Below are 12,848 nucleotides of genomic sequence, written 5' to 3'. Positions count from 1 at the left end.
CACCCGCTAGTCACCTATGTGCAAAGGACGGCGGTAAAACCAGTCTCGCGTAAGCGTACGCGTAATGTCGGTCCGGGCCGCTTCATCCAACAATACTGCCGAACCAAAGTATGACATGCTGGTAAGCAGTATGACTTGTATCGCCCACAACTCACTTGTGTTCTACTCGTGCATATAACATCAACGCATAAAACCTAGGCTCGGATGCCACTGTTGGGGAACGTAGTAATTTCAAAAAAAAATTCCTACGCACACGCAAGATCATGGAGATGGCATAGCAACGAGAGGGGAGAGTGTTGTCCACGTACCCTCGTAGACCGTAAGCGGAAGCGTTATGACAACGCGGTTGATGTAGTCGTACGTCTTCACGATCCGACCGATCCAAGTACCGAACGTATGGCACCTCCGAGTTCAGCACACATTCAGCTCGATGACGATCCCCGGGCTCCGATCCAGCAAAGTGTCGGGGATGAGTTCCATCAGCACGACGGCGTGGTGACGATGATGATGCTCTATCGGCGCAGGGCTTCGCCTAAACTCCGCGACGATATGACCGAGGTGGAATATGGTGGAGGGGGGCACCGCACACGGCTAAGGAACGATCCGTAGATCAACTTGTGTGTCATGGGGTGCCCCCCTGCCCCCGTATATAAAGGAGCAATGGAGGAGGAGGCGGCCGGTCAAGGGAGGGCGTGCCAGGGAGGAGTCCTACTCCCACCGGGAGTAGGACACCCTCCTTTCCTAGTCCAACTAGGAGACCTTCCATGTAGTAGGAGTAGGAGAGAAGGAAAGGGAAGAGAGAAGGGAAGGAAGGAGGGGGTGCGGCCCCTCCCCCTAGTCCAATTCGGACTAGGCCTTGGGGGGCGCGCGGCCTGCCCTAGGCAGCCCCTCTCTCTTTCCTGTATGGCCCAATAAGGCCCAATACTTCTCCCGGCGAATTCCCGTAACTCTCCGGTACTCCGAAAAATACCCGAATCACTCGGAACCTTTCCGAAGTCCGAATATAGTCATTCAATATATCGATCTTTACGTCTCGACCATTTCGAGACTCCTCGTTATGTCCCCGATCTCATCCGGGACTCCGAACTCCTTCGGTACATCAAAACTCATAAACTCATAATATAACTGTCATCGAAACCTTAAGCGTGCGGACCCTACGGGTTCGAGAACTGTGTAGACATGACCTAGAACTATTCTTGGTCAATAACCAATAGCGGAACCTGGATGCTCATATTGGCTCCTACATATTCTACGAAGATCTTTATCGGTCAAACCGCATAACAACATACGTTGTTCCCTTTGTCATCGGTATGTTACTTGCCCGAGATTCGATTGTCGGTATCCAATACCTAGTTCAATCTCGTTACCGGAAAGTCTCTTTTCTCGTTACATAATGCATCATCCCGCAACTAACTCATTAGTCACATTGCTTGCAAGGCTTATAGTGATGTGCATTACCGAGAGGGCCCAGAGATACCTCTCCTACAATCGGAGTGACAAATCCTCATCTCGAAATACGCCAACCCAACATGTACCTTTGGAGACACCTGTAGTACTCCTTTATAATCACCCAGTTACGTTGTGACGTTTGGTAGCACCCAAAGTGTTCCTCCAGTAAACGGGAGTTGCATAATCTCATAGTTACAGGAACATGTATAAGTCATGAAGAAAGCAATAGCAACATACTAAACGATCAAGTGCTAGGCTAACGGAATGGGTCATGTCAATCATATCATTCTCCTAATGATGTGATCCCATTAATCAAATGACAACACATGTCTATGGTTAGGAAACATAACCATCTTTGATTAATGAGCTAGTCAAGTAGAGGCATACTAGTGACTATATGTTTGTCTATGTATTCACACATGTATCATGTTTCCGGTTAATACAATTCTAGCATGAATAATAAACATTTATCATGAAATAAGGAAATAAATAATAACTTTATTATTGCCTCTGGGGCATATTTCCTTCAATTTGATGGCCAACAGCCGAAGTAGTGCTGCCTCCGGTGGGGAATCAGGCTTCGACGATGACTGGGCGAGCCTGTTGCGCGAAGCGGAGCCCGATGATGTGGAGGAGGTCGCCCTCCGTGGCGTGTTGGGGCGTTCAAAGCTCGACCAAGGCGGATCCGGCAGCGGCGGATCTACTTCGTTAGCGCCCGTCATAGCACAGGCGACGTCGCCGGCCCTTCCCGCTCGGAGCGCGGTTCCGGTTACTCTGCTCTTCTCCTTCAGGTACGCCACCCACCACCACCCCCCTCTGCTCCGAAAGTGGTACCCGACCACCATTGGGTCATCAAGTTGTTGGAGCACGAGGCAAACAAAGAGGTTGCGGCGAAGGCGAAAGCGGCCCGCCATGCGAAGGAGCAGGACCTCCTGCTCCGCAGGCTGCCGAGAAAAAGGTGCAGCTCCAACTCCGACCTAGCCACCTTCAGCTCTGATGATGACACACCTTCGCATGCCGACGCCTACATGAAGGAGAGGCACAGCCACGCCGATGATCGGAAGAGGATGGTGCCGACTAGGAAATGGTGATTTCCTCAGCCCTTCCCCGTTCTAATTATATTTTATCTTTGTTTTAAGTAGCTTGTAGTATGGAACTATGGGTTTGCAATGTCCACCTTTGAACTCCGATGAACTATAATTATATTGATCGGGTGAACTGCGTGTTGATCATGTTTTACGTATGTTGCATGGTTTTGAGGTTTCGGATATGAGGGACACGTGTATGAAAGCCAACATACATGGTGTGCCCGGTCATTGTCCTCGGACGCGCACAGGCGCGTCCGCGGGCATTTGAGGACCTGGATTTGCTATGTCTTACTGTAGATGCTCTAAGGTCATGCATACCAGTGCAACCAAAGTAGGGAAGTTGGAGAAAATGGAGGTCCATTTCGGTGTATATGGATGGTTAATTTGGTTTATGCATGTAGGATGAAAATTAAAACAGGACACGCCCAAACACAAACAATTAGTGATGAAAACATCAGACTGAACACTATAAACCGAATAAAACATGAAAATCGATCGACTCAGTCTGGTTCGATTCTTCGATTTTTGATGTAAAAGTGATCACCTCTAACCATAAGAGCCCGCAAACTTATCTCACGACACGGGCGACAAAGCATGTATCACCCTCTAGTAGTAACTAAGCATGGTTCCCTAAAAAGTAACCGGGCATGCAAAATTCTGGAAATGGAATGGCATAATTGCCTAATTATTCTTTTCTAATTATTATTTTTCATATAGTGACAACATTATTTACTTCCTTATTCATACCAAGTGCAAACTAAAGTCCATATATTGACATTCTATAGTACTAGTTCTCACTACTTATATTGTTTCTTCGAGGATCTTTCTTCTACCAAACACACGGCAGAAGCCGCCACAGCCTTCCGCATCCAAGTCCAAACACCACTTCCTGCTCCCGCACCGACTTCGCCGGCGACCTAGCAATGGTCGACGTTTACCACCGGCCGCCGCTCCCGCACGGCCTCCCGCGCCATCCTTACCACGCTGCCGGTCTTCGCCGGCTCTCCACCCGCGCCTCGGCACCCAGTAGCCCGGCTCCTCCATCTCCCTCCGCGGCGGCGCCGGCCTCCGCCTCGGTGGTTCTCGCTCACCTCGCTGCGGCCGGGGTGCCCGTCCTCCCGGGCCTCTCCGCAACCGAGCTTGCCCTTGTGGAGGCCGCGCTCGGCGGCGTCCAGCTCCCGCCCGACCTCCGCGAGCTCCTGGCGGTGGGCGTGCCCTCGGGGGACGACTTCCCGCACTACCGCTCGTCCGCTGGGCTCCGCCTCCTCCGCTTCGTCGCGCAAGAGGTCCCCGCCGCCGTCGCCGCGACGCTGCCCCTCGCCCCCGGCCGACGCGCTGGGAGGCCTCCGCCTCCCCTCGTCCCGCTCTGCGGCCGTCATTACGTGCCGGCGACGCCCTGCCTGGTGGGGAACCCGGTGTTCCACGTGTCCGACTCCGGCGTGACGTTCGCGGGCGCCAACGTGGCCGACTTCCTCCTGCGCGCCTTCGCCGCCGAGGCCGAGCCGCCGCCGCTCCGGCGCCAGCTGTCCGCGCCGGTGACGCCGTCCCCCGCGACGCCCTCGAACACGGCGCGCCGGAGCCTGGACTCGGTCACCGGCAGGGCTCCGCGCTGGATCGAGTTCTGGAGCGACGCCGCCGCGGCCGGGGACCGTTTTCTTGAAGTCGTCCCCACGCGCGCTACGACCACGAACACCACCTCGGCGCCAGAGCCAGAGTGGCTGCGGCGCAGCCTAGAGCAGGCAGGCTCCGCGCTGACGCGCGGCGGGTGGGACGACGGCGACGTGGAGGAGATGACGGGTCCCAACGGCGAGGCGAACGTGGACGTGGCATTGCCGCTGACGGTGGACCGGTGCTGCGGGGAGCTGAGGAGGGGACGGTGGGGCGCGGAGGAGGTGGTGGAGATGCTGGGGCCGCTGCTGGGACCGAGCAGGAAGGCGCGGCGGGCGGCGGCGGCGCTGCCGCCGGACGTGGCTGCGCGGGTGGGGCGGCTGGCCGAGGCGGTGTCGCGGGCGGTCGGGCCCCGTGGCCGATCGAAACCCCCGAGGCCATTTTGAAAATCTATCATTGTTTTCAGGTTCCGAGCCTGGCCAAAACACTGTGGCGTCTGTGCCCTTGTTCCCTCGCTCCCAGTGTTTGAGTGCGTGCGTGCGTGCACGTGTACTCCACTTGTTCAGATCAGTGCATGCATGCATGGTTTGTTTACGAGATCCGGTGCAGAGACGCACGCAGCAGGCCATTGTCGGGCGATGAACGACGTGGTCGAGCCGGGAGCGCACGGTCGGGTCGGAGGTCGGGGGCGTGGAGCAGCGCAGCGTGGCCGGCGGATTGGGGACGGAGAATGAAGCGGCACTCGGCGCTAGGGGGGACGCACGGGTAACGGAGAGGGATCCGGCTTACCTGCTTCCAACCCATGCTCCCATCCGTGCTCCTACTTCATCCTACGGCTATTTTTTTTCCTTTTCTTTTTCTAATCTAATTATTTTTCCCCTGATTTTAAGGGGGTGGGGCCGGGTCTTATTTTGTTTCAATCAAATCAAACCACGCATGCGGAGCACGAATGGGCACACGCGGGGGGAGTGTGTGTAAGGGCATCTCCAACCGTTTGGCCCCCCAGGGCGCCTAAATAGAGCGGCCTGGGGGCGTGCCGGTGCTAGTTCGGTCCCTGGGGCGACCTAGCTCCCAGTCACGCCCCCACGCGCCGGCCCTAGGATGCGGGAAATTTAAATTTGGTCGTTCCCGCTCTCAAAAGACGCCGCAAATCCGGCGATCGGACGTAGTCTGGCGTTACAAAAAACAGAGCGCGCCGCCGCAAGTTCGCGTGCGCAACGATTCACTCGGCGGGGTCGGCTCCAGGCCTTGGCGGAGTCGGCGTGCGCGGGCTCGTCGGTGTTGGAGCTGCTTCGGTGCTAGGCTGCATGTAGACGCCTTTGAAGTAGGGGTCGACGAGCTTCCGCTCGTCGAACTCGGCCTTGATGCGGTCCCAGTACTTCTCCAAGCTCTGGTTCGCGCCGGTGGTCGGGTCGAGGCAGGCGACTTTCCATGCTTCGGCGAGGCATTCCTCCTCCTTGGACGCCCACTTGATGCGCGGTTCGCCTGACCTAGCCGCCCGCTTCTTCTTCTTCTGGCGCCCCTTCATCGGAACAGGAGCCGGCTCCTCCTCCTTCTCCTCCTCCTCCTCGTCCTCCTCCTCCTTCTCGGGTCCCTGCGCGTCGTCGCCGTAGACGTAGCCGAGCTCGGCCTCCATGTCGCCGCTGAGGTCCACTACCTCGTCCTGGGTGGCGAACCCGGGAGACGTGGCGGCCGCGATCGATCCTGTCGCGATGATGTCTTCCATGTCGGCTCCCGTGTCGTCGGCGTCGCCGAGGTGCGAGAAGGGTAGCGGTCCGCGGTAGAGATGGGGCGTCGGTGTGGACGCGTAGGCGGCGGGCAGCGAGTAGTTGTATGGAGGGTACTGCACGCCGACGAAGGCGGGCGAGGGCGTGCGCGTAGCGGGGTGACCATGAGGGAAGGTCACATTTGGGTTGAACCCACCGTGCGCGTCGTCGTCGGCGTAGCCAAGCGACGATGAACCCCATGGAGATCCGGCGCCTTGCTGTCCCTAGGGCGCGTACTGGGCGTGGCTGACGACGGGTGGATTCATCCCCGCCTGGTCGGCCGATGAGGAAGACGCCGCTGCGCGCGCCGCGTTGTCGCGGGCGTTCTTGGCTATGGCCCTGTTCCGCCTGTCGGTGGTGACTGCTTCGCGCCGCTGAACTTCCACCCTCCACTCGGCGTTCGACATGCCCGGTGGCTTCGATGGCGGCGCCCTCGGCTTCCTCTGCTTCGGCTGGGCCACGACGCCAGCCGCGGTTGCCGCCGCGCGCGGCATGGCATACTTCTTCGGCGGCATGGCGTGCTTCTTCGCGGCGAGCGGGAGGGGTTTGGCGGGAGAAAGGAAGAGAATGGCGGGAGGAAGGCGAGCGAGCGGGAGAGATGCGAGGGAAAAGCGTCAAGAAACGACGGGAAAAGGCCCTCCGGTCGCCTCCAGGGCGGGCCCACGCGCCTTTTTCGCTTGTGCCGGCTCCCCAAGCGCCCCCCAGGGCGCCGCGTTCGGCCTGGCTCTGCCGGCACCAGTTTTGGCCCGAGCCGGCGAAAAACGGGCTTCTGGGGGCGCGACTGGGGCCTTTTTTTGGCGCCGGCGCGGCAAAATCGCCTGGGGAGGGCCTGTTGGGGGCGCGGATGGAGATGCCCTAAGGAACTAACTTTTTTTTGAGGGTGTGTAAGGAACTAACTGGGTGGTAAGGATCGATCTATAGGCTCTCTGAAGTAGTAGCTCAATACAGATCAATTTGGTTACAAGAATAGTGTCTGTTATTTGGGAATCGTGGAAGAGGAAGAACAATTGGTAGCCGCCGCCAGTGTCGTGCCTGATCCTCTGGATGACCTGGCCTTTCGTTGCAAGTCCTAGAAGTAGCAGGTGAGGTTGGGCTTACTTGGTCCATGCCGGCCCAGTGACCCGCGAGTTGGGCTTCCTATTACATTGTGGACGCAGGTCGATCGTAGGCTCGTGTGAGTCGCTGGTCGGTGGGGCTGGCAAGTCAGGGCTGCTGACATCCCCCTCTTCTTGAGATGAGGCTTGTGCCCAAGCCGCCACTGCCGGAAATTGAGCAAGGAGAGCTCCCTTGTCCTCCCAGGAATCTGGGACTGCTGCAGGATTGGACCAGCGCACCAGTATTTGCTCCACCATGGCGCCGTGGCGCTTGCGTCATCGACGATTAACGATCGATTCTGGAACAGCAGGGATGTCAGAATACGCAGGAAGATCGATGGATGGAGAGGTACCTGGTAGCAGGGCGCACCGCAACTGTGACACATGAAAGACTAGGTGCACTTGAGAGTGAACTGGTAGTTGCAGCTTGTAGGTGATGTTGTTGATACTCTCGATGATACGATACGGCCCAAAGAATCGATAGGGAAGCTTGTGGTTAGCTCTTGTTGCCACAGACGTCTGTATGTAAGGTTGGAGTTTGAGGAAAACCTGGTCACCAACATCGAAGGACCGGAATGATCTCTTCTTGTCCGCTTGCTGCTTCATGAGGTTGCGAGCGCGATGAAGTTGTTGTTGCAGGAGTTGTTGTATCGTAGCCCTTTCATCAAGCCACGAACAGAGTGCAGGAATAGAACAGGCAGACGTTGTGGTGATCCCCCATTGTTGTGGCTTGTGCCTGTACAAAGCTCGGAATGGAGACATCCCAATGGCTGAATGAAAGGAAGAGTTGTACCAGTATTGTGCCAAGGGGATCCAATACCTCCAACGGTGAGGGCAAGCTTGAGTGAAACAGAGGAGGAACGTCTCGAGACATTGGTTGACTCGCTCTGTCTGCCCATCCATTTGAGGATGATTAGCGGCGCTCATTCTCACACCAGTGCTGGCATATTTGAAGAGCTCTTGCCAAAAGTGACTTGTGAAGACAGGGTCACGATCTGATATGATTGCACCAGGGAAGCCATGCAGATGATAGATGTGATTCATGTAAACCAAAGCCACTTTCGATATTGTATAGGGGTGTGCGAGAGGCAGGAAATGAGCAAATTTAGTGAATTTGTCCACTATAACTAGTATGCAATTGGCGTGCCCAAACTGAGGTAACCCATCAATGAAGTCCATACTTATGAATTCCCATGATTCCTTCGGACCTGGTAGAGGTTCAAGAAGGCCTGGATATGCAGCTCTATCAGGTTTGGCATGTTGGCACACTTGACAACACTTCACATATTGCAGAACGTGAGTTTTCATCTTTGGCCAAGCCAAAAAGTTGGCGGATGCGCCGATAAGTCACCGGAAATCCTGAGTGCCCTCGCATGGGTATGTTGTGGAATGCTACAATGATCTGTTGTTGCATGGACGTACTGCCTCCCAACCAAATACGCACATGAAATCTCAAAATGCCTTGCTCCAGTGAGAAACGACCCTTGGAATCAGGACGAATAGCCAATTGCTCAAGAAGCTTCTGTGCTTGGGGATTAATGATGTAACTGGCAATAATATCTCCCATCCATGCTGGTTGACAGGAAGACATAGTGTGCAGCTAATCTGAATGAGTAGCTCGGGATAAGGCATCGACTGCGCTAATATCCACCCCTTTCTTGAACTTGATGGTGTAACGAAGGCCTAAGAGCTTGGTGAAAGCCTTTTGCTACCAGGGTGTTGACAACCGTTGCTCTTCGAGATGGACCAAGCTCTTTTGGTCCGTGTGAATCACAAATTCATTGTGTTGCAGGTACGGTCTCCATTGATCGACTGGCACCACAACGGCAAGGTACTCCTTCTCATACGTGGATAGTCCTCAGTACCGTGGGCACAACACTTTGCTCATGAAGGCCAGAGGATGACCATTTTTCTGCAAGACGGCTCCAATCCCTGCGTCACAGGCGTCGGTCTCAACCACAAATGGCTTCATGAAATCCGAAGAGCAAGCACTGGGGCTGATATGAGCTGTTGTTTCAACAACGAAATGCTTCTGGAGTGCTCTCAGTCCAAACGAATGGTGTTCCTTTTTTCAGAAGGTTAAAAAGAGGTCTTGCAATGATCCTAAAGTGGCAAACAAAGTGTCGATAATACCCTGCCAAGCCGAGAAAACGCCTCACTTCTTTCACATCTGTAGGTGTTGGCCAGTTTTTGACTATAGCGATCTTGCTAGGCTCAGTCGCGACCCCTTCCGAGCTGACCACATGCCCTAGGTAGGAGAGCTGTTGTTGTCCAAATGAGCACTTGGATAGTGTTGAGGATATAGGTACTGAGTGTAAACCGGCCAGGAGGGCCCGGTTCACCCTCGACTATGCTGAAGCCCATGAAGATCCAGAAGATGGCATTTTACTAATGAGGCTTAGAAGCCCGCAGCCCAAAGGCGGATTAGGGCCCGTAGTGGTAAACCGCCATGACTATGTAAACTTGTAATATAAGTTAGGAAAGGAGAGACCGAGCCGGGCACTTTGTATGAGTCGGCCTCGTGGCTTTGTAGACCGGCCGGGCGTCAACCTGTGTATATAAAGGGACGACCCGGCGGCGGTTCAGGGACAACAGACAACAACTCGAGACTCAGGCAAGCGTATTTCGCTCCCTGGTCATCGAAACCCAATCAATCCCATCACAACTAGACGTAGGCTTTTACCTTCATCGAAGGGGCCGAACTAGTATAAACTCCCGTGTCCCTTGTCCGGTTTAACCCCTTCAAGTTAACCCATTGCGATGGCTCCACGACTAAGTCCTTTCATGAGGACATCTGACGTGTTAATTCCACGACAGTTGGCGCCCACCGTGGGGCTATCACACGATGGTGTCGAGTTCTTGAAGGGCTGCTCTGAAGGACTCAAGGGGTACGTGATCGGACGGATGACCAAAAGTCGTCGCGGCAAGCTCTACATCGACGACGAAGGATGGGGCCCCGAGGCCGGCTCGATCGAGTACGAGTACCAGGTTCCCTTCGGCGGAATTCATGTCTTCATCGGCAAGATCGGCGAACCGGGCCCTGAGCCGGACATCTGCACCGACCTCGTCGAGACGGCTCAGCGTGCGAGTCCAGCCCGGGTTAAGCCCGCCGTGAAGCGTGCATTCGTAGGATGTGTCCATGGGATCAGATCTGAACCAGTGTCTGAAGGTGAGACGGCCGTATACTCCGATGGCGAGTCATCCACTGGCGAAACTGAGTCCTTGTACCAGATTCATAGCGGTGCGTTCGAAGGATATTCCGATGGCAACAGTATTCCGGACCTCCTTGAACCGCCAAGTCGGGTTGCTGTTTACATGGCCGGAACACAGCCCACATTACAGTCTTCATCTACCGCAGAAATGAATACCGGATCAGCAGCTGCATCAGGAGTCCCGGTGCGCCATCCGGTGCAAGTCCTCTCCGGTTTGATGGACGCCTGGGCGACCTTGTTAACCGCAACAGTCACCTCGGAGACGCAGGATCAGCACAACGCGGACGTTGCGAAATTGAAGGACCAAATAGCACAGGCTAAGGAGGACCTGGCAGCTGAGGATACTAGGATGGCTGAAGAACGGGCCGCTTTGGATGCCCAATCACAGCGGATACAGGCGCAGAATTACCAGCTCATGCTGGATCGGACTGCATCAGTGGATGTAATGCGAAGGAAGTATCGGTCACGTCTGCCGCCGGTTTATGAAGGGTTAAATCTCTTTCAGACGCCAGGCGCTGGGCCGAGCAATCCGGCAGCTGCAAACCGGACTGAGGCGCCTAGGACAGCTCCGGATCAACTACGGATGATGGAGCCACCCCGACAAACAGATAACCCGCCGCAATACGTGTCTACACCACCGGGTCACTTCTCGAGCCCTCTGGATAACATGATTGCCGCAGTCTCATGCCTGGCAGCCATTTCCAATGGAGGGTGATTCAATAGCAGCAGTTGAGACGCGGCGGGCGAGAGACCTTCTTCAAACAGCCGTGGTGCAGCAGCAGGCTTATTCATATAGCCGAGATAGAATTCATTCAACCCCTTGTCCGAGCCCAAGTTATAGCAGGCGTATGGATGAACCGGAGGTGTCTAGCAGCGCGCGGCATCGCAATGCTCAAGATGTGGTGGATCATGGCAGGGCACGAAGGGATGCCGCTTTGGGTCGTTATCAACCCGCCCCGGTTCAGCCAGCAACGTCCGTTGACCGAGGCACCAGGCTTTCCTTCAGCTCTTGGGGAGTACCGTGCCTTATTCCGGCTCTCCGTAATGTGCGTCTGCCCAAAGATTTCAAGGGTCCATGCAAAGTACCTAATTACATGGCGGATCAACCACCTGAGGCGTGGGTCGAGAGTTATGAGATGGCAATGGAGATGCTGGATGTAGATGAAGCAGCTTGTGCAAAGTACTTCACGATGATGTTGGAGGGAACAGCCCGTACTTGGTTGAAAAATCTACCAGCTAATTCCATCGAGTCATGGGATCAGTTGAAGGCCCGGTTTATAGCCAATTTCAAAGACACGTGTAAACAACCCATGTCCATTGTGGATCTGGATGCTTGTGTTCAAGGAGGGAACGAGTCCACAACTCATTGGGTACGCCGGGTCTCAGAAGTGTTGCACTCGTCCGACCGGATTAACGCTGGTCAAGCGATTATCACCCTGGAGCGCAATTGCCGGTTAAATTCACTGAAGATGAAGTTGGGACGGCTCAAGCGCCACTGTAATGACATGGGAACCCTCATGGCAGCCTTGGTAAAGTATGCCGATTCTGATAATACCAAGGATCCCGATTCTGATAATGAGAAACCGGAGAAGGGAAAGAAGAATGGCGGTGCAAAGGGACAGCAGCACAACCATGGAGGCCATGGGAATAATGGTAAGCATAAAGTGGATTCAGATTTTGTGGCTAACGCTAATGTGCAGCGCCGAAAAGGTAAACCGCCCCAGCACGGCGGGGCGATGAATCTGGAGCGTTTGTTGAATCAGCCCCGTCCAAAGCATGGGACCAAGGAGGTTCCTGCAACGCATCTTTGGAAGGATTGTAACATTATGAAGGAATTCAAAAACTCTTATCTTTTCCGGTATGATCAGGGTCCATCGGGCGGTTCAAGTCCAGGTTTCCATGGTGGCGGCGGTTAAAACTCTGGGTTTCAGAACAATCATGGCAACCAGAACAACCAAGGTGGTAATAACCAGCAGAATAATCAAGGGAGTCAGCAGCATTCGGGTTATCAGAGTCACCCAAAGCAGTTGAATGGTGGGCAATATCATGTGTTCACCACTAGTCTGTGCAAGCGTGATCAGAAGCTTCACAAGAGGGCAGTCAATGCTGTTGAACCGGCAGTTCCACGTTATCTGCGGTGGTCGGAATAGCCTATTGTGTGGAGTAGGGAGGATCATCCGCCCCGGGTTGACAATCCGGGTCAACTAGCCCTGGTGGTGGCGCCTCATGTGGGAGGTTATAAGTTCACCAAAGTACTCATGGATGGAGGAAGCAGTATCAATATTCTGTATTATGAGACATTCCGTCGCATGGGGTTGACAGATAAGAATCTTAAACAGCCCAACACTGTTTTTCATGGTGTGGTACCAGGTAAATCGGCGTATCCCGTAGGTAAGATCACTTTGGAAGTGGTGTTTGGTGATGAGCATGACTCTAGGTATGAGACATTGACATTTGAGGTAGTGAGAATCCAGAGCCCGTATCATGCGCTGTTTGGGCGGCCGGCTTATGCAAAATTCATGGCAAGGCCTTGTTATATTTATTTGCAGCTCAAGATGCTGGGTCATAAAGGGACTATCATGGTTCATGGAAGTCGGAAAATAGCATTGGATTGCGAGGAAGGAGATGCGG

General features: G+C 54.7%; 1 protein-coding gene across 1 annotated transcript; it reads left to right on the top strand.

Annotated features, from left to right (window-relative positions):
- The first annotated feature begins 3,393 nt into the window (after window positions 1-3,393).
- LOC123098441 (uncharacterized) lies at window positions 3,394-4,795 on the top strand. The gene has a single exon (XM_044520429.1). The coding sequence runs from the start codon at window positions 3,461-3,463 to the stop codon at window positions 4,589-4,591; it is 1,131 nt and encodes a 376-aa protein (XP_044376364.1). The 5' UTR covers window positions 3,394-3,460; the 3' UTR covers window positions 4,592-4,795.
- Window positions 4,796-12,848: the final 8,053 nt, after the last annotated feature.

This window comes from Triticum aestivum, chromosome 1B (genome assembly GCF_018294505.1).
Source record: "Triticum aestivum cultivar Chinese Spring chromosome 1B, IWGSC CS RefSeq v2.1, whole genome shotgun sequence".
NCBI classification, from domain to species: Eukaryota; Viridiplantae; Streptophyta; class Magnoliopsida; order Poales; family Poaceae; genus Triticum; species Triticum aestivum.
The sequence above is the reverse complement of the archived record's forward strand: the minus strand, read 5'-3'. Positions and strand labels throughout refer to the sequence as shown.